The 25,458-nt window shown below is 40.9% G+C and overlaps 2 protein-coding genes across 8 annotated transcripts; one reads left to right on the top strand and one right to left on the bottom strand.

The window, feature by feature from the left end:
* The first annotated feature begins 74 nt into the window (after positions 1–74).
* On the top strand, positions 75–9,564 carry LOC144039991 (voltage-gated purine nucleotide uniporter SLC17A9-like). 7 transcript variants are annotated; one of them, XM_077553736.1, is made up of 12 exons: positions 75–226; positions 809–987; positions 1,505–1,702; positions 2,135–2,274; positions 3,463–3,562; positions 3,653–3,777; positions 4,740–4,839; positions 6,138–6,438; positions 6,517–6,632; positions 7,973–8,028; positions 8,239–8,268; positions 8,792–9,564. In XM_077553736.1, exons 2-12 carry the CDS (start codon positions 866–868, stop codon positions 8,959–8,961), a joined length of 1,458 nt encoding a protein of 485 aa, XP_077409862.1. In that variant the 5' UTR covers positions 75–226; positions 809–865; the 3' UTR covers positions 8,962–9,564. The 7 variants fall into 7 exon arrangements, with proteins under 7 accessions (XP_077409862.1, XP_077409853.1, XP_077409844.1 ...); XM_077553727.1 differs by having other exon boundaries at positions 75–547; XM_077553718.1 differs by having other exon boundaries at positions 75–551.
* Positions 9,565–14,179: 4,615 nt separating this feature from the next.
* On the bottom strand, positions 14,180–22,450 carry ythdf1 (YTH N6-methyladenosine RNA binding protein F1). Its single transcript, XM_077544744.1, has 5 exons — positions 21,928–22,450; positions 21,655–21,682; positions 20,495–20,589; positions 16,736–18,367; positions 14,180–15,507 (listed from the first exon to the last, which is right to left on the bottom strand). Exons 1-5 carry the CDS (start codon positions 21,955–21,957, stop codon positions 15,493–15,495), a joined length of 1,800 nt encoding a protein of 599 aa, XP_077400870.1. The 5' UTR covers positions 21,958–22,450; the 3' UTR covers positions 14,180–15,492.
* Positions 22,451–25,458: the final 3,008 nt, after the last annotated feature.

Raw genomic sequence — 25,458 nt, 5'->3', positions numbered from 1 at the left:
CCCGTGCGCTGATTCGCTTGCTAACAGCCAATCACAGTGATCAAATGCCCCCGACGCCGATTCAACATGTCGATTATGCTGGAACTGGAACCCCCCACACCCCAGCGTATTCCAACCCAATCCGACTTCACGACAGTCTTTTATATACTGATCAGACGGCGCATGCCTTCGGCCCAACGCTGTCCGACTCCCGACGTCGGATTGGTGTATCTACACCCTAAGTCTGGTAAACCGTCCGATTAGTCGCATTTCTGAGGCAGAGCAAACCTGAGCTAACAAACAGTGGAATGAACCAATCAGCGAAGAGCGGAGTGACGTCATAAAAGAGACTCGTTCAAGTCTTTTATTTATTTTTTTCTGTGGAGACGGAGTAAAAATCTAACATCCAGCCGAATAGAGACAGTATTGAATGACTTGTGTCGTTGTTGCGGGAAAAACTTGAAGAGTGAAGTTGCTCACGAAGAGACGTCACGCAAACAGACGAATTTGATTAGCCGGCCTGTTTTTGGCCGAGTCGAATCGCTGTCTATGGACGCCTTTCAAGAAAGTGGGTGTGTGTTGCCAGGTTACATACAAATGTCCCAAACATGTCATATTTCAAACATGCTCTGCTCAGCAGATATGTAATTATAATTCCAAGTAACTCTTTAAAGATGAAGGCAATGAAAGTGTGGCTATGGAGAATTGACTCAAGCACTTCATTCACACACGCACACACTGTAAATACCTGTGATGTAACTCTTCAAAATACCACAGAGGTGCTTTTCGTTTTTTTTTTTTTTTGTTCTAACACGTTTTACTCGACTAGCTCGTCTGCCTTCGATCGGGTAACAACGACGGATCGGAGGCGCCGCTTTTGCCCTGAATGGCAAACAAACACACATCTGGAAACGCTCGGAACGACTTTACCGCTTCTCTCTTGGGTCGCAACGTCTGCGCTGCCAAAAAGGCCTCCAAGGAGCCGCAAGACAAAAATCTGTGGACCAGGTGAGACGTGCTTCAATTAGCTTCATTTGCATCTACATGAAAAGTTTTCCACTCGACTATGGAGCCAGCCAAATATGCAGATTTTGTTTACACGCTCTTTTTTCCCCTGGTGTCACAGGTTTTCAGTTTCAACTTATTGGCAGTGTTTTAACGTGGGGGGCGGGTTGTGTTTAGGGGGCTCCTAAAGCGCCTGTAAGCCACAAGGTTACTTTCCACGAGGTTTAAATGTGGTTATATATGTTACTTGTGGCGTTAAAACCACCATGTTTGAAATTACATTATGCTGCGCATCATGTCAAGCTAATTTAGCTAATGTGCTAACTGGTTTACTACAGAAACATTAACACTGACGTCACAAGGTTATGTGTAAAAAACAAACAAACAGATTTACAGGCGCTTTAGGAGTTCCTGGTGAACTTGTATCCATGAGTACTGCCTTTAGCCAACAGAGGGCGCTCTCTCCTCTCATGTGAGATTTGCTGACAGTCCCAAAATGTGTTTTATTTGCCGCCAACAGAGCCGAGGCCCGCAAATGGATGCCAGTGTTGTTTGTGGGGGCGTGCCTGGTGTACTGCGCCCGCATGGCCATGCCCGTGTGCGCGGTGGAGATGGCGGCCGAGTTCCACTGGAACAAGATCGACACCGGCCTGGCCCTGGGCGGATTCTTCTGGGGATACTCGTGCACGCAGATCCTGGGAGGTCACGCCAGTGACAAGCAAGTCTTTCTACTTGGCTCACTTTTAGGATCTAGGGAACCTCTCGTAATGTTAACGAGGATATTGTTTGCCATTTAGCCACTTAAACGTAACCAGAGCTACGTGCTTCAAAGGTGTAAATAGTTTGGTGAGGTCACCTTGCCTGACCTATAAAACTCTCCCGAGCATGGAAGAACTACAAAAGCACACATGCAAGGAGGTCAGATTTGTCTTTCTTGGTGCCTTGACATACAAGTAACCTGACATACAATTTTTCTGAGATATGAGCAGTCATTTGGCCTTCTTTTTTTTTACTTAAGAGCGCACACTTTGTGGCAGTGACCTCATCTCACTTCACAACAAAGCAACTGTTTGGCAAAAAGTGAACAATTGAGAAAATATTTCTGGATTCAATGAAAGTTTTTGCTTGTATTTTGATGCTGTTCTTATAGAATTGGAGGAGAACGAGTCCTGTTCTTGTCAGCCGCCTCATGGTCGGTGGTCACCGCCGCCACTCCCGCTCTGGCCCACCTTGGCTCTCACACCCTGGCACTCATGACAATGGCCAGAGTCCTCATGGGAATACTGCAAGGTGACCTGGATGAACAAGACCTTGTGGCAAATCCTGTTTGGTGCTTGATGCTTTAAATCAGGCTTCCCCAATCCTGGACCTCGAGGGCCGGAGTCACCCTGCAGGTTTGAGAGGTTTCCGTTCTCGGTCACACCTGATTCCTAAGATCAGGATCATTATCAGACTTGTGCAGAGCGTGCTGATGAGCTGATTATATGAATCAGGTGTGTTGAAGGACGGAAACATCTAAAGCCTGCAGGACTCCGGCTCTCGATGACCAGGATTAAAGCAGGCCTTTAAATGGTGAATGCTTGTTGTTTATTGCCCAAAGTCAATGAGTTTAGTTTTTCTAAGCTTTTTGATACACCATCAAACATGCAAGCACTTTCTAGACTTCTTTATTGATGATTCTTACAGTCGGTATAAAAAGTTGACACACCCATGTTTATGTGCCAGATTTTTGTGATATAAAAGAATGACAATCGCTGATGGAGGGCTTGCGCGTGCCGCATGGAGGATCTGATGAAAAAGGTCTTCAAAAAATAAAAAATAAATAAAAAATCCACTGACAGAAATGAGCAGAATGATAAAAATAAAAAAAAGGGCTTCCATAGTGTGCACACTTCTGCAATCGCATTATTTATGTTATTTTTATCGACTCTCATGTAAATATATTTTTGAATTATGTTAAATTGTAGAAGCTACAGGTCACATTAATGGCGGAAAATGTTTTGAAATCGTTATATATTAGTCTAATTTTATATCACAAAAACTTGGCACTCTAACAGGGGTGTGTAGACTTTTGATATCCACTGAGTTGGCATATATGTTGACGTTATGGCAATATAGGGTGTAAGCTTCCTTTGTTCATAATTTGGATCTTGTGCTGAAAACGTTTGTTGATCTGCGGGGGGCAATTTTAAAGGGACTTAGCACAGAACCGTGTGGGACATCCGTCTAATGCATCCCTTTTCCCTCAAACAAAGATGATGCATGTTTTTGGAACGTGGGATGAATCCAGAGTACTCCGGTAAACACGTAAACTGACAGGAACGCCCGAACCTCAATTTGAGATCTGAAAAAAAATTTAAAACAACTTGACTCGGGTTTGTGTCCACTTGAGTGTAACACACAAAATAGTTTTCACAGAGCCTCCACCAACGTGCATATGATCCAAATGTCCTTTGAATCTCCATTGCTGTTTTCTAGGTGTTTTCTTCCCATCTTTGGCCAGTTTGATCGCTCAGCGTGCACCAGAAGGAGAGAAGAGTTTTTTATACAGCATCAATCAAAGCGGTACCTCTCTTGGGTATGCGGCACACGTGCACGCACACACGCGCACACGCGCACACGCCCACACGCACTTCGTATACACGAGACGTGTTGTCTGTGCTTGCAGAATCCTGCTGGCAGGCTTGCTGGGCTCCGCCATGCTGGACCGGTCCGGTTGGGAAGGGGTCTTCTACGCGACCGGGTTTCTCTCTGCTCTTTGGGCGCTCGTTGTGTGGCAGTGCTTTCTAAAAGGTGCGGCGGATTTTTAGCTCTCGCCTTTTTCTTGAATTTGCAGCTTCCTAAATGTTTCATGCCGTATTTATGTGAAAGTGTTTAAAGGCACCCTGCGGTTTGTAGATCTTTTTTTTTTTTGACGAGAAGAATATATTTAGGTGGAAACACATTGAAACGAAAAGGAGCAGAGAAGAATAAACTTGTATTTTCTTCTCTTTTTTTTTTTTTTACAGTAAAGTACTTTTTTACTTTTTAGTCTATTCAAATAAATCACAAAAGTCTGCAAAACCATTTTCAACCCATTCTGTAGATGTCTTCATTGACCAATTGAATGCCCTTTTCGGAGTGATTGTGTTTGGGCTTTGTGTTTTCAAATATATATATATATATTTATATTATATTTATATATATTTTTTAGTGTCTGTTTATCACAATAATTTTTCATGTTTTATGGATTTTTTTATCCTTAGACTTTTTGGGACTTAAGAAAAAGAGTCTCTCTCTCTCTCTCTCTATATATATATATATATATATATATATATAGACTCTTTTTCTGTTTTTCAGATATTACAGTGCGCAATTCTCGAATCGATTCAATATGCGACCGAATCGATTTTTAAACGTACATTTTTTTATGGAAATATTCAACAAAACATCTAATTTAGGGTTACATTAAGCTTGGAAGAATGTTATATTAATGTAACATTAAGCCTTAATATTTGATTTTAGTGCTGTTCAAACATGAAACAGACTGTAACCTGAATTTTCAGATTAATACATTTTCATACAAATCTTACAGTGTACATACAAGTTTACTGATTAGTATTTTCTAAATTTGAGTTTAAAAAATCGCAATAATCAATTTATACATTCGTATCGGGATTAATCGGTATCAAATCGTTTGCTCAAACCCTTTTAAATAGTTTTGTTCACCCAAAGTGACAAGTGTAATTAAAATGTTTGACATGTGATGCTTTCAGGCAAAGTTCATCCAAAGCATAAAGAAAGAAGAAAGGACTCCCAATCAAAGAGTTTTTCATGTTCTAATCTGCTGAGCCTCTTGAGAAAGCCGTGCGTCTGGTACCGATGCGTTCATCATTACACAATTACACATGACCCAATATACTTGATGTCAAAAATACAAAGTAATGGACAGACTTTTTTGTCCCCAGTGGCAGTTTTTTTCCCCCCACAGTGCAGTGGTTGTGGGTTTGAATCTGGGCTCTGGCTCTAAAATAATAAATCCTAAGTTCTGTAAAATTGTGTTGTGACAAACCAACAAGAGAAAAATAGGGGTCCCAAGTTGAGAACCAATGCTGGACAACGAGGCGCTCTAAAGCAGCCACGCCATTGAAGTATCTGATGTTTGTTCGCAGTGCAGTTGTAAACCTCGCTAGCTAGCTAGCTAGCTAACTGCCAAACGTTATCCAAAGCGACAACCCCGACAGTGGCAGCCGATTTCGAGCATTTTCACTCATCTTTCAAGGCAAACAGAATATTGTGCGCTATGACTACATAAACGTGGTGGATACCATATGAAAGATTCATTAGGAAAAAAAAGAGTATGTTTCCACCTTATTTTGTTCTTTAGTAATCACCATTTGAAAATAGGTCATTTGAGTGACATCAAGTGAAAATGGAAAAAAAAATAAGAAAACAAGCTTTTTGTGAAAAGACACTTTTTCTGCACAACAGTGACTTTGACGTGAATATTTTTGTTTCGTGACGCTCTGTGAATTTGACATAATGTGACTAACGCATTCACGTCATCCTTGAAAAGTTCTATTTCCTAAGATCTGCCATGTTTTCATGTCATTTGATACTACCCGGGAGCCCATTGAAAAGAGATACAATGCTGCCATCTGCTGGCCATAGTTAGTAGGTTGTTTTGGGATTTTCCCACCCCATTGACAAAGCAGCGCTGCACAAGACGTTGCACTGCCCATTGAGAATAAAACATGTAGTCGACGTCAGTTGGCGTTATTGGCGGTATACAGTGGGCGTATCCTTAACGTTTTTGGCGGTAAAAAGAGTTAACTGGAATAAATGCTGGAATCCACTTTTAACACTATATCTTAAAATCTCATCCTATAAAATCGACGTAATTCTCAGTCCCACGTTTTTCACAACTATCTTCAAACGTGTTTAGGAACAAACCCCTGAATCTTTAACACTCTTATTTGTTCAAAACATATCATTCAGTTGAAAGTTCAAACGCACGTTGTCCAGCTCAGTGGACACGGCGACTCCTTGGACACGTGTGCGTTCTTTAAGAACTTTAAGATGAAGCCACTTGTGGGGGGGAAAACCCTGGGGGAGGTTGTCCACGTTTGTTTGCAGTCTTAATATCGACTCTTGTCTTGTTGCTTGTGTCGCAGGGCCATGATCTTGGCTCACATGTGCACGTGCGGCACCTCCTACACGTTGCTCTCGTGGATGCCGACATACTTCAGTGAAGAATATCCGCACGCCACGGTACTCGTCGCCTCCTGTCAGGTCAGAGGTCATCCACCGCCAATGACCCCCCCAAGGCATGCGGGCCATCTTTGCTTTCAGACGTGGGTGTACAACGTGGTCCCGTGGGCGGCGGCCATTCCGGCAGCTCTATGTGGAGGATATCTGTCCGATTGGCTCATCAGCCAAGGATACAGTGTGGCCTTTGTGAGGAAGTCCATGCAGGTGAGCTCACGCGTGCCTCGTTGTTGATGATAATCTGCACTTGGTCAGGTTTTAACATCACGTCTGGCTCCTCCGCAGTTCATGGCCATGGGCGTGTCCAGCGCTTTTGTCCTGCCGCTGTCCGTCAAGGTGTCCTTTCCCGTCGCCGCCGTCTGCATTTCTGCCACGATGGTTGCGCTGTCGTTCGCAAGCTGGTATGTGCAAAAGCGAAAGGAAGCTCTGAAAATGTGAATATTGTTGGAAAGCTTGCTTGTTGTGCGAACATTTTTTATTATGTTTAAAAAAAAAATAATAATAATTATTATCAATTTTTTTTTTTTTTAGAGTACGTGTACAAATATTTTTTGTTTTGCCTCAAATGGAGACTCATTTGTTATTCCATACAGAGTATTATATTTTACAATACAATAATTATCACGATATTGATATAAAAAAAACACAATATTGCAGAAAAAAATCATAATAATAAAAATACTTTTGTACATAACAGCAGTGGCAGAAATTCATGTCCTCCTATTGGCTCAGCGGCGCAAACTTTCATGTTCTGTGTCGCTCACAATGCTGTGTTGGGCTGAAATGGCCGAAAAGTCATGTTTTTTGACAGAGATGTTAAACAATAAAAACAATATTTACTAGTATGATGGATTAATGGGAGTGACAACCGCTGCAGTGGCCAAAACATTCCTAGCTAAAATTAAACGGCACTAATAAACTGACCACCAGAGGGTGCTACAACTACACAAATGGGAAAAAAAAACTGCCTTTTTCAAAGACACTTGAACTGATAACAGGTATGTTACACAAATTTGAATATGATTGGCTAATTCTGAATACAGCCGCATTCCACTTAGAAGAGGGTGTGCACACTTTTGCCACATTGTTATTTCATTTCCTTTATTTAAACTTTCACACTTAAAAAAAAATCAATCAATCGAGTTGTCCAATTTAACTCATTCACTGCCATTGACGGCTATAGACGTCAAAAAAATCATTTGAACTATTTTTATTAGTTTAACGTTATTTTTTAAAAACTTTTATGAACAAGAGTATGAAAACCTTGAAAAAAGAATTATTGTATATTTCAAACATAAAATTTGTGATTAATCGTGAATGAAGTCAGGCGATTAATTACGATTACTAATATTAATTGACTGACGCCCCTAATTTAAAAAAACAACAACTTTTTTTTTGAAAATAAAAATAAAAATTAGGGACTGGGTCAGGTGATTACATTATTTAATTGTAATTTAATCATTTTAAAATAAAATAAAATAATTTTATATCTGTCCTAAATGTACAATAAATTCTAGGTTTTCTTACTCTTGTTAACAAAAGTAGAAAAAAAAACATTAAACTAATAGAAATAGTTCAAATGAATTTAAGTCAGTGAAAGAGTTAACAGTCAAATCAATCATCTAATTTGATCTCATTTTTTTACATCACAAAAATCTGGCAGTCAAACAGGGGTGTGTAGACTTTTGTTGTATGTTCTGTGTGCTTACTGCGTTCCACTGATGATTTTCATGCGTTGCAGCGGTTCATCCATGAATGTGCAGGATCTCACCCCTTCACGGGCCGGAGCCCTCTATGGTGAGTAGAAGGGGTCACGTGGGTTCATCATGGCAGCCTTTCTCAAACTGGGTCAACGATTCGCAACTTGGGGGTCAGCAAAATCATTTTGTAATAGACAAGACTGATTTCAAAAGAATGGCTGAAAACACGTATTTGGAAACAAAGTACTTTGAGGAAGAACGTGTGTGACGTTGTTTGAATAATTCATTGTTTGTTTTTATGCTTTAGGTTTTATGAATATGCTGGGCGCTTTCTCAGGTGTGTATCCTCAACGCGGTTTCTTTTCGTAACCACAGCTGCAACTAAGCGCTGTGCAGAAATAGGACAATTTCACGTAACATCATTTAGAATCAAAACGATAATGAGGTTTGAGAAAATAATAACAATAAATAAGACAATACACAGGCAAAAAAATCAAGCTGCGTTAAAAGCCAAATTTCAAGCTTCTTACTGAGTCACTTTAGTCATAGAAAGTCTGTTTTTCCTCATTTGTGTCTGGATGACAGTGTTATACTGCCTCCCGGTGGCCAAGGTGGGCACATGGGAAGGACAACACAGTGAATAGAATTGCAGCATTAAATGACGCAAGTGTTTAATTCTTCCTCCCTTTTTTTTTAAGTACAATATTATAGAGCGCTAAATTTTCCTTATTTATAAAACATGAACACAAACTTATTTTGAGGGTCTTGAATGGATTTCAGACAATTTTGAGATATGACGAAAGAAACGTCGTATCTCTGTGCTAAATGTCATTTGAAATGGTGTCATGTGTGCTTCCCAGGTGTGCTGATGGTGTCACTGTCGGGTTACATGATCGAGGTGACCCAATCGTGGGCGTCGGTGTTCTCCCTCATCGCCTTCGTCCACTGTGTCGGCCTCTCCGCCTTCCTCTACTTTGGAGATGCCCGACGTGTCGACCTGAAAGAGTCGCAATCCTTTACTTTGGTTTGAAATTGTGTGTATGTGATGTGTACTTTTTTTTTTTTTTTGCCTTGGTTGCGCTGAAGTACCACTCTGCCCCATTGTCATATGGTAAGGTGTTCCACAGGGTTCAATTCTAGGCCCCCTGCTGTTTTCAGTGTATTTTCTGCTGCTGGCTTCCGTCTTAAGAAAACGTGGTATTTCCTTGTTAAAGCCACATTTGTCCTGTCTGGAGAAAGTCGAGGCCTGGATGGCACTGAATTTGTTTTAATTTCAATGAACAGAAAACAGAAGTTATGGTCTTTGGTCCCAGTGGCCCTTGTACAACCCACCCTGTTGACTTGATGCCCACTTTTCTAAAAGCCAACCGTCTCAAACTTGGATTTTAAATTGGAATTTTTTTCATCCTGCCTCAAGTCAGCGGACCAAACGCAGCTGGAAGAAGCAACGGGATCGAGCACTTTGCGTCAACAGTCTTTGACATTGATTTAGTGTTTTGTGGCGTTTACTATCCGTATGTGCAGTTATTAATTTATTGTTTTAACTGTCTGTTTTTTATGTGTTGATTTTTTTGCAGCAGTGTATACAGCAATTCTTGTTTTTAAAATGCTCAATAAAGTTGAGTTGTCTGTATTTGTCCTCGCATATATTGGCAGTATTTTGCTTTCAAAACAGGTTTCTCGTTGTTTTGTATACTTTGGCGAAGATTTGCACAACAAATGTATTAGCATAACATAAGCTGGCTCTTCATATAATTAATTTGAAACCCTAACAACATCTTGTTCAAAAACCCTCATTTGAAACCCTAACTCTAGTATAAAAACCTTAATTGAAACCCTAGCCCTAGTTTTAAACCCTACATTGAAACCCTTATCTTAATTTAAAACCCTACTTTAAAGCCCCAACTACGGTGGCCCTGAAGTGCAAAACGCAAAAACAAAAATGTGAACACGACTGCAAACCAAAAAAACACAAACCAAAAAAACCCCACAAAAACGAAACACGACAGCAAATTTACAAAAAATCCCCAAAACAAAAAGGTAAACGCAAACACACACAAAAAAACCCACAAACACAAAAAAAGCTAAACTAAAATGTAATCAAAAATGCAAATCAAAAACAAAAAAATGAAACAAAACAACGAAAAGGTAATCACAAACACACACAAAAAATAAAACAAAACAACAAAAAATAATCGCAAACACAAATAAAAAACACAAAATATAAAACAAAAAAACAATAATCATAAACACAAATAAAAAATCACAGACAAAATATGAAACAAAAAAAAGTAATCGCGAACACAAATTAAAAAAAAACACGAGCACGAAAAGTTAAGCACACAGAAAAGAAAGAAAAAAAAAGTAAACAATACACTACTGTATGTAGTAGTTTAGCCTGGACACCCCCTTTGCATTTGGTATGTTCCATCTCCCTCACCTGGCGCGAGCAGACCGCTCTCTTTTGGAGGCTGCTGTCAATCAAACAATTAACTTGTAAGTAAAAAAGAGGACACATGCTCACTGAACATGCATGCTTTAGCGCCATAGCATAAGTTTGAACACAACAAATCACGATTGGCAGAGCGAACACGTGGGGGTGGGGCAGGGGGGGGGGGGGGGGGGCTGGAGAACTCGCCACTCGGAAGTTGACTCTCCCCGGACTCCGGGTGGCGGAGCGGTACCGTCTCTTGCCTACGACGCAGTTTGGCGCGGGTTCGCTTCCCCGCATGTCAGGTAAGTCAGATAAGCCTTTCTTGTATATAAGCTATGTGCGCGGGAAAGCCTCTCACACATTGGACCTTGGTACACACGGTGGTTCTGAAGTGCAAAACGTGAAAACATCTGCAAACCAAACACAAATGAAACATAACAGCAAATAAAAACCAAATCAAAAATACAAACACAAAAAAATGAAACAAATACAAATTAAAAAACTCACAAATAACATCACGAACACAACAAAAAACAAATACAAATCAAAAACACAAAAAAATGAAACAAAATCGCGAACACAATAAAAACAAATACAAATAAAAAAAAATAAATCGCGAACACAACAAATACGAATCACAAAAACAAAATCGCGAACACAACAAACAAATACAAATCAAAAACACAAAAAATGAAACAAAAACAAAATCGTGAACACAACAAAACAAATAAAAAAATAAAATCGCGAACCCCAAAAAAATACGAAGCAAACACAAAAAAATGAAACAAAAACAAAATCGCAAACACAAAAAAAGGCAAGGTTTGTGATTATTTATTTATTTATTTTTTGGAGGGTGGGGGTTGTTTCATGTTTTGTGTTTGTGTTTTTAGATTTGTGTTTGTGCTTTTTGTTGTTTTGTTTCATATTTTGTGTTTGTGTTTTTTGTTTTGTTTGCGATTACCTTTTCTTGTTTTGGTTCGTATTTTGTGTTTTGTGTTTTTTTTTTATTTGTGCTTGCGATTTTGTTTTTGTTTAATTTTTTGTGTTGGTATTTTTGATTTGTATTTGTGATTACGTTTTTGTTTGTTTTTGTTGTGTTCGCGATTCTGTTTTTGTTTCATTTTTTGTGTTTGTATTTGTGATTACGTTTTTGTTTTTTGTTTCGTTTTTTGTTTGTGTTTTTGATTTGTATTTCTGATTACGTTTTTGTGCTTGCGATTACTTTTTTGTTTTGTTTTTTTGTGTTTGTGATTATGTTTTTGTGTTTGTGATTACATTTTGTTTTTGCGATTTTTTAAATTTGCTGTTGTGTTTCATTTGTTTTTTATTTAGGCTGTGTTTTTTGGTTTGTAGATGTTTTCACTTTTTTGTTTTTGCGTTTTGCATTTCAGGGCCACCGTACCCAACCCTAGTTTCACACCTTTCTTCAAAAACGTAACCCGAATTTGAAACCCTATACTCCTAGTTTTTAAACCCTAGCTTGAGTTTAAACACCCTTCTTTGAAACTGTAACCCTAGTTTGAAACCCTATCTTGAAATGCTAAGTCTTGTATAGAACCCTTCTTTGAAACCCTAACCCTAGTTTCATAACCTTTGAAACCGTAACCCTAATTTGAAAGGTTAGCGTAAACCTTACATTAATTGAAAACCTAAAAACTATTGAAAACTGGCTCATTTGAAACGTGGCTGTGGATGCGCCCCCGCAAGCTACAACTACAATACAATTTATTTATTTTTCAAAAACGTATTTCGGGGACAGAAAACGTTGTCCCATTCTGGAATGAGTTTGCTCCGCAAACAAACATCAAATGAATAACACTGAGCCACTTTGCCACATCCAACATGGCGTCAACGTTGCCGTACGCGTAAGAGCTCCAGGTTTACTCTGTTATTATTGGCGTCTATATTCTTTCCGCCACATCTTGCAAGTCCATTACTGTTTCAGCACCGCGGTCAGCAACGCAACGCAGCCGCAGAAGGCGCAAGGACGTCCGGCCAGGGTGGGTTACGCACGTCCTATCCACCCGCAGGACATTTCGCGCCATGCAGTCGGGGTTGATGCGGGTGGGTGGGTCATTTAATTTGCTTCATTCCAGACAATGGAGCCCCAATTTGCGAGGAGGCCGCCACACTCGTCCTGCCTATCAGCTCGCCGCTTTGTGCAAATAGAAGTCAGAGGAGCCTGTAGACCGCAGGAAGGATTTGAACCCCAAAACGGCCCTCATTCGTACCGACGTGCTTGTAAAAGATGCCGCTCCTTGTGTTCACGGTGGACCTTGATTGCACACGAGAACGATTAAGGCACGCGGTGAATGCCAAGAGAGGAATCAGTGAGCAGCCTGCAGACCAAGCGGACGCGTGGTCGAACACATTCAGGACGGACCACATACTGGCACTGCATCTTCATAATATGGCGCATTACATGTTTGCACGACTCAAAAGCTCTTTTAGGATATTTAGGACTGTCGGGCTCAGCACGATTTTAAGTGCATGTTTTGTTTGTGTCTCTAGATGCGGGTCACGACGAGTCACGCTGGGAATAACAGCAACATTTTCTCATATTTAGCTTTCAACGGTGCAATTTTGAATGCATCCCCCCTCCCGTAACCTATTCATTTATTTATGAATATTGGATAGTGTTTTAAGAGAGAAATGTTACAGCCTTAACCCCTGGGCGTTATTTGACAATTTTTTGTTGGTTCTGACCAAGCCATTTCAAAATAAAATAACGCCCAGGGGTTAAAACATTTAAAAATAAATATATATATTTGTAAAAAGCTGACTATTTCACTTATTGACCTCCCGGCATTTCTGATTAATTCCACAATACAATATTGCATTTCCTGTCACATTGTATTGCTTCTGTCTGTGCCTAGCATACAAACCAGGCTTATTGTTTTAGTAATCGAACATTTTATCACATTTTCAAATCAAAATAATCCTCACAAATCAAATGAGCCAAAGTTGAATGCTTTTCAATGAGCGGAGAGCGTCGTTTCACCGGGAAAAATGTTGCATTCAATAAAGTGGGAAATCGGAGGAATCGCACTTGGATTGTGTCAGTTTGGACCTCAAAGCGTTTGAGGCAAATGTAAATGCACAATACGTGACACAACGTGATTTGAACAACAAACAATCTATCGGAATCTGCAATCTTTGTTGTTTATATTTGCCTCCAACGCTTTGAGTGCGGTATGGGACAATCCGAGTTGGATAAATCCGACTTCAAACTCTCCTCGAATGCAGCATAAATCCGCCATTTTGACTTGTGATGTAAACTCGGAATTGTTAGTTGTATGTTGTTTTAACGTAAGGGATCCCCAACGAGGGAACAGATATCCAACTGTAAAAAATGTCATATTATATGGTGAGGATTTTCTCATTTTAACATGACAAATTCATGTCATAAGATGCTAAACTTCACATTTGAACGTGGTAAGTTCCATGTTATAACGTCATAAAGTTAAATGATCACATGACTTCTGCATTCAGCAAAACAAAAACAATTCCTTCCAGTTCAGGTCAGGTCACTTTTTGTGTCTTAAGTTGCTAGCGCTACATGACTCACAAAGCAAAAGTGTTACAAGAGATTGAGGCTTCGTTCAATTTTTTTCTAATGCGTTTGGCAAAATGAACCATGTTTTAACATAACTTCGGTGTCTTTGTTTTTAAGTTTGATTTTTACTTTATTTACAGCACTTTGTATGCAGCAATGGTTGACTTACTAAAATAGTCTTTATGTCCTTGTTAAGGAAAATAAAACAAAGTATGAAAATAATAATTGCAGTTGCTCTAGAAATAAAAGCACACCATACCAGATAAGTATATCTTTAATAATGAATATGATCAAATATAAGAATGTGATAGTGACCTCTGATACAATGACATTTAATTCAGGGGTGACATTAAACTTTTTTTTTTTTGCATACTTTTTCAATAATCCAATACTGTTATATAGCTCTGGTCGCACCGCAGTCAGACTCCCTTCTCTTTACTTCCACGCTCACATACACACAGACAGACACAACACTGCAAGTTATTTAAAAAAAAAAAAAAAAGAAGAAAAAAGAAAGACGAGAAAAAAAAAGAAAAGAAAAGAACATCACAAACATATAGCATATAGGCTAGCCTCTGGTTTCCATACACGTACGATAAATCAGTTAAGTATAATGCTACAGTTAAACATTTGAGGCGTTTGCAGTTAGAAATGCAAGAACATTAAAGCTTATATTATCTGATGGTGATTGGGGGGGGGGTGTTGTCACAGCAATGGAACTGATGCCAATATTAATTATTAGTAAGTCATTAAAGAATGAGAAACAAAAGCAAGTGACGGATTGAAAAGCATTACGTGCTACATCTCCAGAATTTGACGAGACGCAAAAGAAAGAAAGCCAGCAAGATGGGACATCGATTGATCGTTTTCATTGACATTTGAAGACGAGAGAGGGACCGCCTCCAGATGACGCAACTTCCCTGAAACGCCGCCACAAATGAAACCAAGCGCAACCTGCTCCGCTGAAAAGAAACGTTTTAAGGCTTACAAACATTTGCCAACTGTTTCATATTCGCCGCATGATAACAAAGCTTTTCCCAACTTTGCATTCCTAACGCAAACGGTAAAAATATGTCGCGCAAATACCAAGCACAAGTGACCGCGCGCACGCACACACACGCACGCACGCACAAAAAGCAGACACTTTTCAATAGTGTTGTTCGCTCGCGAGATTCGCCGATACGCGAACCACAAAATGAAGGTGAAGTCACTGAAAATCGGCAGCTTGTTGTCATGAGAGCTTCAAAAAGTAACGTGCGCGCCTGCTAACGTCGTCCACAAACGAAAAGGAGGCGAGTTTCTGCCCAGCGAGAAGCCTAAACAAAACAAATACGCAAACAAACTTCAAGCCTTCACACTTGCTAAAGATGCTGCTCAATATTTTGGACTTGGGGGAGGGGTGGGGGTGAGGGGGCAGAGTGAAACAAAATTAAATAGAAAAAAAAAATGAAGTCTTCAATTTTCATGTCCATGTGTCTTCTTGTTTGTTTGTTTTTAAATGGGAATTTGATTTGAGTGTCCATCCCAGCAGGATTTGCCAAGGCAAGAAGCGTTCCACCAGGGGGCGCCGTCTACTTCTGACGATCCTAAGAGCACAGAGAAAAGTCTGCCTTGTTGATATGAAACAGTGGCACGACGCAACAAACACACCGACTGGAAAATTGCAAGAATGACTGATTCATTCGAATCTGACCAAGAAAAAGACTAGCTTCCTTGAGCTATTATAAGCTTGCAGTGTCAATTTTAGTGCCATCTAGTGGTGAACTAATAGAATGCAACGACCTAAATTTGCACTATGGTGGCTTAGAAAATTACTACGTTTGCGTTCTTCTTCGGGTATATGTAGAACTATGTGTACCTCCTGTAAGGTGTGGTGTAACCTATGTAATATCATTAGCCTTTATTAGACCTATAATTAATTTATATATATATATATATATATATATATATATATATATATATATATATATATATATATATATTAAAAGAAATAAAGTTTTGGGGCACATTATTGAAATTAATAAATGGGGTTTAAAAATAAATGATTAGTTTACCACTAGATGGCACTAAATTCTACACATTATCCCTTTAAATTTAAATGACTCTTCTAGGCCATCAGATCTAATTTATAAGACAAAAAAAAAAAAGCCGGATGCCGATATTTGTCAAAATGTTGAATATCGGCCTGGCTGATAATCGGTCTATCACTAGTAAATTTTAAAACCGTTTCACTTGTGTAAATGAAAACACTTTATAACAAATAATAATTAATAATACTAATGGTAAATAAAATAATAATAATAAAAGTAATAACCTTACTAATTAATTACTTTACTTATAAAATCACATTCACTTACAAACATTTTCAATAATGCACTAAATCAATAAATGTGAATATTTTTCAAATGTAATTAACTATTTGTGCCAAATAAAGTGAAATTATGGAATTCTTAGGCAAAAAATAAACAAATGGGTCCAGCCCACTTGAGGTCAAATTGGTACGGAAGAGGATTAGGGCCAGCGAAGAGGGGGAAGAAAAAAAAAAAAAAAGTTGGCAGGATTCTGAGTTTATTCTCAGCATTCTGACTGGAATCAGAATTATGACTTTAAAGTAAGAATTCTCAATTTAAAGTCAGAATCCCGCAAACCCCCTTTTTTTTTCTCTCTCTCTTCACTGGCCCTAATCCTCTTCCAATCGGGGCGAACGTAGCCCCTGAAATTTGATCATTGATTAGTTGTCAACGATTCAACTCAACCATTTGCGTTGTTTTCTTAGGGGAGGCTGAATTATGAGGTCGCAGACATCACACTGACCTTTTTCACCACGTCGTCCTCCTCCTGCTTCCTCTCGTAGTGAGAAAAGTCATCAAAGATGGAGGTGGTGTGTTTGTAGGTGGCGATGATCTTGAGCACCTGCTTGGCCTTCTCCAGCGGAACCTCCTGCGTGTCCCGCGAGTTGGTCACCGGCTTGTTGTCGTTGTTCTCCAGGCGGATGTGCCGCAGCTGGCTGTTGGGCACGTCCTTAACAAACAACCAGCCCACGTCAAACTTGCCCTTCCACTTGTCCTGCGCCCAAACGCCGGCGCTGGTGCCGTAGTCCACGGGCGAGCGCATTTCCGCCACGCCGCAGAAGTGGCCGCTGCCGTTGACGCTGAACAGCAAGTACACGGGACCTTTGGAGTTCATGGTCCGGAAGGCCGAGTCCAAGCGTTTGTTGCCGTGCTCCGTGCTGCACCAGATGGAGTACTTGATGGAGCGGTGGATGTCGTCTTCCGAGTAGCTCTTGATGATGAACACGCGGCCGTTTTTCAGGTTCCACTCAAAGTCCTTGGGGTTGTAACTGTGGGCCGCCCGCAGCTTCTCCAGGACCGGGTGCGACTCGGAGCCCGGCTCGGGTCCCCCGCAGCCGCCGCAGCCGTTGCCGAGCCCGCCGCCGTTGGACGAGCCGCTGCTGTCCAAGCTCCCGCCGCCGTAGCACAAGTTGCGATTGCGAGGGGCCACCCAGCGGGTCTGCGGCACCGGGGCCGAGTTGTGGTTCTGGTAGGACTGGAGCGGGGGAGGCGGCGGTCCCGGCATGGTCATCTGCTGGACCAGAGACTGGGCTGACTGGAGGGACTGCTGCAGCGGGGGCAGGAGCCCGCCGGGGTGAGAATGGAGCGCCTGCTGTTGGTGGTGGTGGTGGTGGTGGTGGTGATGCTGCAAAGGAGCGGCCATCTTTGTGGCGGCCACTTTGTTATCCCACGTGTCAATGTCCACCATGTTGTGTTTGGCGGGTGCGAGGGGAAGCGGGCTGCCGGCCCCGATGGGCGCGCCCAGTTTGTTTTTGGTCTTTTGTTGCTGCAGCTTGGCGGGTTTACTGGCGATGGCGGCCCACGACGTCGGCTTCGGGGGCGGCATTCCCAACGTGCCCCCGTTGCCCGCGGCGACGGCGACTCCCCCGCCGCCGATCACCGAGCCGGCCGTCTTCACGCCCGAGCCCCCGGACGTCACGTCCCCGCCGATTTTCAGGCTCAGCATGCCCTGCTCCAGGTTGTTCATACCCGGGGCCTTGCTGAGCGTGTCGCTATGGAAACCCGTCTGGCCATCGGGGACGAGCGTGCCGCCTAAGGAGCTGGGCGGGTAGCTGTAACTTCCCCCGTAGGCGGAGCTTTGGGTCTGCTGGCCCTGAGAGCCGCTGGTGCCCCAGGCGGAGAACGCCGGGTTCTCTGGGAAAAAGTTGAACCTGTGCGGATAAATGCTGCTGCTGAGCCCCCCAGGCTGGCCAAATACCGTGTCGTGCATGAAGTGGTGGTCCCCGTTGGTGAGGGGCGCATAGGGGGTCAGGTAGGGGATAGGCGGGTCGCCGCCTGTGGACCATGGGGCCTCGCTGAGGGGGTACGGGAAGCCGATGGAGGGGGCGTAGTAGCTGGACAGGTACGGGTCGGTCATGGACTGATAGCTGTTATTCTACAAACAGGCACAAAATCACAAGTCAGGATTGACAAGATGGACGAAAGGCAGCTTTTGGGCGGTGTTCGCACTCCGTCTGGAACTCTGGTTTGGACCGATGCGAAAAAAAAATCAAGTCACAACATGATTGGGAAAACGGCGTAACATATGCAAGTGCGAGTCCTCAATACCATTATTTTTGGACTATAAATTGCATATCTTAAAAAAAAAAAAAATGGCATCGAACCAGTCCCAGTTGGATTCAAAATCTCCACTTCTACATACGCAAATGTTTTTCTTTTTAGTTCAAAAAGGCTTACCTCAACTAGACACTGCATTGCACTGCGGCCCGAGGTTTAATCTTGGTCAGTTACTGGCATTGCTGTCAATAGTCAATTTGTGATTGCCGCATGCTAAACTGGCAATACGTCACATACTAGTTGCCATGACTACCCGATTCAACCTGTATCACATTTCATAGGTCACGATTCGATACCGATTAATCCCGATACGAATCTGTAAATCAATCATTGAGATTTTCTAAAACTCAAATTCAGAAAATACCAATCAGTAAACTTGTACTTGGACACGGTAAGATTTGTATGAAAAAGTACTTGAGACTTCTAACCTGTGCGCCACCGTATTGAACGGGTTGCAATCCGTTTCGTGTTTGAACAGCATTGAAATCACATTTTAAGGCTTAATCATCCATGCTTAAAAGTGTGAACCCGAACTCTAATTAAGACATTTTGTTGAATATTCCCATCAAAAATTGGTGTTTAAAAATCGATTCGGCTGCATATCGAATCGATACGAGAATTGTGCGCCGTAATATCGCGATATATTGCTGAATCGATTTTTTTTAAACACCCCTAATGACTATCACCATTTTTTATTCTACTACTTTCTTTTGGCAGTTGGCAAATGCTTTTGGTGCATGTACACCATCTTCTGCATGCGGCATTTGCCACAAGGATTTACTTTTTAGGTTAGATGCGACAATTAGGGAACGGGGGAGACTTTGGGAGTGAGTCTTCTTTGTTTCAGTTTTTGTAAAATAAATTTCCTCCAAAATGTGACTTATGTTTTTCTTTCTTTTTCTTCATGATAATTATTTTTGACTAGTGTGACATATTCCAGAAGGACTAAAATTGTGGTCAGTCTCAAGTCTTGACGGCAAAGTTTCCAGGTCGCGTGGCAAAAATCGAGCCAGTCAAGTTGAAATTTCAAGAAAGTCGAGTCGAGACATTCGCAGGGGTGGCAAAACCTGGTCCAGAAAGTAAACACCTTGCCACAGCTTGGCCCTCACCTACAGACTGCGAATATGTGACTGTGTGGTGTCAACACATGAAGATAAAAAAAGAAAAACAAATCTGGCATTCTTCAGGGAAGTCAGTCAAGCTGACTCTTTGATCGGCTACATTTCATCCACGTCACAATTCAGAGTCATTACTGGGAATTGTTGACTTTGTCAGCCCAGCCCATTTTCAGGCCTGATTATCAGGACAAATCTACTCTTCACACACCTCAGACCCAAAGATAACCTCACAGGACAATCGCAAAAGATAATATTTGAGATCCAGCCTGATTGGTCTTCAAGTGTGTAAGCAAGTGGTACGAGCCCGCTCAGTCACAACATGCATTTGAGCATCAGTTGTGTGATTTTGCTCTACTCACACATTCGCATCATTTTGGAATGCCCTCAAATCTATTACTTTATCGTCTTCTTACTTAAACGCATCACCGAAATAAAGCTTAGCTCACGTTTGGACCAGCTTTCAAACTTCAGCTTTAAACGCAACTGTCAAGCTAAGAAAGCTAAAAAAAAAAATTGCCTTTGTGGCTTTTATAGTGACAGGTGAAGTTTGACGTCATAGCAGTTGTGTTTTTCAAAAGCATAAATCCTTGAAACCAAATGTGATCATCTTTTGGATCCATGACACTCAGAATGCCACATCGCTGCATACTGGGGACCTCCCGGGTTTGCGCACACTACATGAAAATGAGCTTTTCTTGCAAAACAAAACTATCTCAGGCTTAACCAAACCCAAAAATATCTTTACGAGTGGTCTGGACCAGAGTCCCGGATTCCAAGTGTGAACACACAGTTCTGATGTGGTCAAAACACAATGCAAGTGGGCCCACCTGGTTGGACTGGCCAGTGAGATAGGGCTCAAAGTCGTTATCGTGCACCGCGTCCTTCTGGTGCAGGGAGCCGTTCTGCACTGAAACTGGAAAGCCTGCAATCAAACACAACTTCTGTCAGAGACATGTGATACACACGCACAGGACAGCGAAATTGAGGGACGATGTTGACACAACAGAAGGCTTGAGGTGCCCTAAAGTAAAGAACCGGCCCCTCAACTGCAGCAGCGATGCATACTGCTCCACTGACAAAATAATTTTGTGTATTTGTACAATGCAATAGTGACAACAAAAAAAAGATTTTCATCTGTTTAATGAGTGGATGTCTGCAATAAACAGGTGCTTTGACCAATCCTGTACGCTGCCACGTGCAATAGATAGACATTAGGGGTGGGAATCTTTGACTGTCTCACAATTCGATTTATATTTGTATTAAGTAAGAATCGTCGTGATCTATTCCAGTCTGACTCTCTAATGCTAATTAGCGCGCTACTCACGACACTTTTATCACTCAAAAGAACGGCTATTCATACAATACGCTTCAGGAATGTATACAGAGAAGCATGTTAACATTACTCGCCGGCATATGCTCTTCCTACGCTGCAAAAAAACAACTTTTAATGGAAAAACTTGATTGTGACTTTTTCTTTCTACTCTCTAATGTGGCTACAACTTAACAGTGTATCAGAACACTGCCCCTAAGTGGCCAAATCGGGTACAACATGAACAGCGCTGCCAATAAAGGCACACACACAGACGAGGGCAAGACAGCAAAAAATTATTTAAATAAAATTGATTTTGGGACATTTTAAATTTATTCTGAATCGTACTAAATGAGAATTGCGATTTCTTATGAGAATCATTTTTTTTGGCACATCCATAACAGTCACACTTCAAGTTTTTTTTAAAAAATAATTGCGCCATAGTTTGAACCGTAAATATGCCACAAAATATGACATCAAAACAATTTAATTGTCATTTCAAATAAACATTAATCTTCGATTTTCACGAAGTGTGTGGGCCTGGAACGTTTTCCCCATGATAAAAAAAGGGGTTCCTTGTACCCTACTTTTATACCTCCCTTTAATTTCGCTCTGATATAAAGCATTTATTTTCAGCTTGAGTCGAGCATTATTAAACACAAGTCATTTATTTCTTACCTTTGCTGGCATCTTGTCCTTTCGAGATCTTAGTAGAAGGGATGCATGTAGGAGGAAAGAGAGGAACGTAAGCGAAGCATCACATGATCGTGCAAACCTGACAGTATTGTAGGAGGCTTCTGGAATAATAATAAACATAATAATAACAACAATAGCAAACAGTTACTGGAGAGCGTAGTCCAAACAGGCCTTGATTGCAAGCAGTTAGCTGGCCTCTCAGTGGGAGATGTGTTCTACATTTGCAACATGCGAGAACATATTCTTGCTGCTAACCTGCGGGTCAATGCTGGCGGCGGACATCATGAATCGTCCAGCTGTTGTTGTGTTTGGAGCCCCCCCTCCCCGGACAATTCGTAAAGTGAGCGAGTAGCCTTTTTGTGTGGAGATGCTGCGATGTCACTTTTCTCCAGCAGTAGTTAGCCAGCGTCTGTGTTCGACTTGTACTTGTAGCAGCAGCAGCAGCAGCAGGCGCGGAGAGGGGCGGCCTCGCTTTTTTGTCGTCGTCGTTGGCGGCGTTCGCTGCTGACACTTCACAACAGACAGTCCTGCCAATATGAAGCCGGCCTGGCTTCTTTTTTTCTTTCTAGCCAACCGTAGCCGCCGTCACGTTAATAGTGGAGGCGAGCTGCCTCGGCGGTAGCCCTGCTAGTGCTAATTTAGCCGAAAGGCGAGCTTCCTTCCACCGGGTCTGCTAGCCGGAAGTGACGCAGCTTACGTAAACGCCGCGTCTCCGGCTACCTAGCAGCACAGCACCCATGCTAGCATCTTTACTATCAGGGCCTTAAGCAGCCAAACGATGCAATATCTTGACTTTTGAGCTCATTTAACATATATTTTCTTCGTGTTTTTTCCTTCCTTAGGGTTATTTACCCCCCCCTACCCAAAATAAATAAATAAATAAATAAATAAATTCCCATTCCCGTCAAGACAAGGAGCTTGGAAGCATGGCTGAGAAAACAGCAATTAAAACACAATGTTGGAATAATTAAAAGACGACATCAACACAGTAATAAAGTGGGCTAAAATGTAATCAGTGGCAATACAGGTAAATAGCAAAACAATTAATTAAGAGCAACAGTGATATGAAGATGTTGCCAATTCGCTCACAATTTTGGAAAGTTCCAATAGAAACTAAACTAATTCCTTCATGTTTAATGGTTAAAATATTATTTACATTAAAAAAAAACATATACCTGTTGTACACTATTCAAAATGTCACAATATTCGCATGCAAAGATTTTGTTTCCACATTGTATTTGACATAATGGTTTAACATTACCGAATTTCCAAACATTCATGTTATAATCATTACATGAACATCTCTTTAGTCATTAAAAAAAAATGAAATGAAAGCTGAATCTGGATTGCTATTGGCTGCCTTGTGTTCTATTGGAATTGTTTTGTTAAGGACATTAATTGGAAAAAGGTCTGGTCTATTCCAAATAAGTATTGGCTTACAATATGGTGAAGGGAGTAACCAATAAAATATTACATAAATATTATACAGCCAACCATTATATGCCCAAATTCAAAAGGCACAAGTGACACAAGTTGCTCTAAATGTGGAAACCACCCAGAGACAATTCAACAGCTCTTCTGGAAATGTGCACACACTCGGACATTCTGGAAAGATTTTAGTAGATTTGTTATTGGGCATCTTCACAGAGACTTTTTGTTGAAATGGGAAAATATAGTTGTTTTTTTGTTATGTTTTGGAAGTATGTTAATGAAGATATATTTTTAAATTATTATTAATTAGTTAATACTTAGGGCGATGAGGGGGGGGGGCGTGGTCTGGGCTTCTGGGTTTGTTCTCCGGCCGTTGGTGTTTTACCCCTGGTGCTGCCGCGGTCTGAGAGGCTGTGCTTGCCTTGTCAGGCCGAAGTCGACGGCTCCCCTCTTTGGTGTAGGTTCTAAGCCATGCCAGATTCACCACACCAGCATCTACTGAAACTCAAACTGAATTTGCTTCTCCGCTGAATCAGTGGAGGCAGGCGTTTGTGGATCTCACTCTGCTTCATCTTCCTTTAGTCTTTCCTCTGGTCTCTTGAGGTCTCCCTAATCTGGTGGAATTGAGATATTTCCGGGGTTGGTGAAAGATTCCGGTTTTGTAACTCTGTGGGTGGTAGCTGGTTGGTGCTGGATTTCACTTTGTTTCATCTTTTTTTCTTTCGAACCTTCCTCTGGTTGCCCCAAACCCAGGCACTAGATGCCTAGATAGCAAGCGATAAAACAAGGATAAGCACTACTTTTGCGTGCCTAAACTTGTTGATCCAGAAGGTAAATTGATCGTATAAAGGTGGCAACAAAACGATCTAGCGTATCACTCAATCACTCAAAAATGCAATTAGTGGGTGCAAGTGAAGGCACAGTAAATGACGTGACGTCACATCAGTCCCTATATCGTGGCACCTTGCATAAAGACACAAATAAGAGAACACCAGATATTTATGAAACTTGACAATATTGATCCGTTTCCCCATCAATACCTCGAAATGGTTCGTCAGATGTAAGCCTACTCTTTAAATTATTAAATCTCAAACAAGTGCAACTACTTTACCCCTCAATATGACCATTCTCAAACAATTACGACTTTAATGTCTTTTATATTTCTGATTTCTTTCTTTTTTTTTAATCGTTTTCCGTGTGGTCTGGCAGCCTTCTTTGAAAAGCAAGCGCCAGCCCTTTAAATTGGGAAGATATGCAAGTGATTTTGTGTTGTTACCCGATTGACGCTTGCAGGCAGCAACAGCGCCATCTTCGCTCTGATTGGTTGGTTGATTTCTCTGCAATTGTTACAAGACACCAGCAGGTGGCAGCAGCAACAGCAAAACAAGTGGAGGGTGAGACGTGCGAGTACTACACAACAAAACACAGTCGAACAAAGCAGCATTATATGCACATGTACTTAAATAGCAGGATTTTCCCTCCTATCATAAATCCTGTAATCTTAAAAATATCGAACTTTTATCTTGAAACTTTATTTTAAAAATTTTTTGGGGGAAGGGATTTTTTCTCTTAAAATGTACATTATTCTCGTAATATGTGACTTATCAAAAAAAGAGAGGAAAGTGTTACTTTAGTAATACAGTATTATGAATTCAATCTCTCTCTCTCTCGAATCTTAAAAAAATACTTTTGAATCTTGAAAACTGCTGGAAAAATACACAATATATATATACTTAATTTTCTTTATGATTTTATTTTCATCATATTTGAACTCCCAGTTCAAAAAGATGCAACTTTTTAAAAATCGAAAAATATACAACCTTTCTCTAAAAAAAATATTTGACTATAGCCTGAGGAGAACTAATTTTGATATAGAAAATATACGCCTTTTTATCTCTAATAATTTCTTGAAAATACCACTTTTTCTTCAAAAATATACAACCTTATTGGCAGCAAATGTTTGAGATGTAATGAACCCCCATAATACCTTTATTGAGTTAAAAATCATCTTATTTTAATTTTAATTCTTGCAGTGAGGCAAATTCAAACAACAACAAAAACACTATTTTCTTCAGTATTTTGATGTGACAATATAAGAATATGTGGAATTTGGAAGTTAGGGTGTCGGAAGTCAGTGGAATTAAACAAAATATGTTGATTATCAAACATACACAGTAAAGAGTAATTGGTTTTGACTTTTGGCTTAGTCCCTGTGAGTCAAATATGAGAATTTTTAGAGCTCTCTCTTTTTTTTCTTTTTTTTCCCCAGAGCTGTATTTTCATGAGCTGGTTGAATCCAGAGTAGGTTTGTCATGGCTGGGTGGGAGCGTTGACAACAGGAGGGGCGTACTTCCC

Source organism: Vanacampus margaritifer, chromosome 1 (assembly GCF_051991255.1).
Source record: "Vanacampus margaritifer isolate UIUO_Vmar chromosome 1, RoL_Vmar_1.0, whole genome shotgun sequence".
NCBI classification, from domain to species: Eukaryota; Metazoa; Chordata; class Actinopteri; order Syngnathiformes; family Syngnathidae; genus Vanacampus; species Vanacampus margaritifer.
This window is presented reverse-complemented; position numbering and strand designations above follow the sequence as displayed.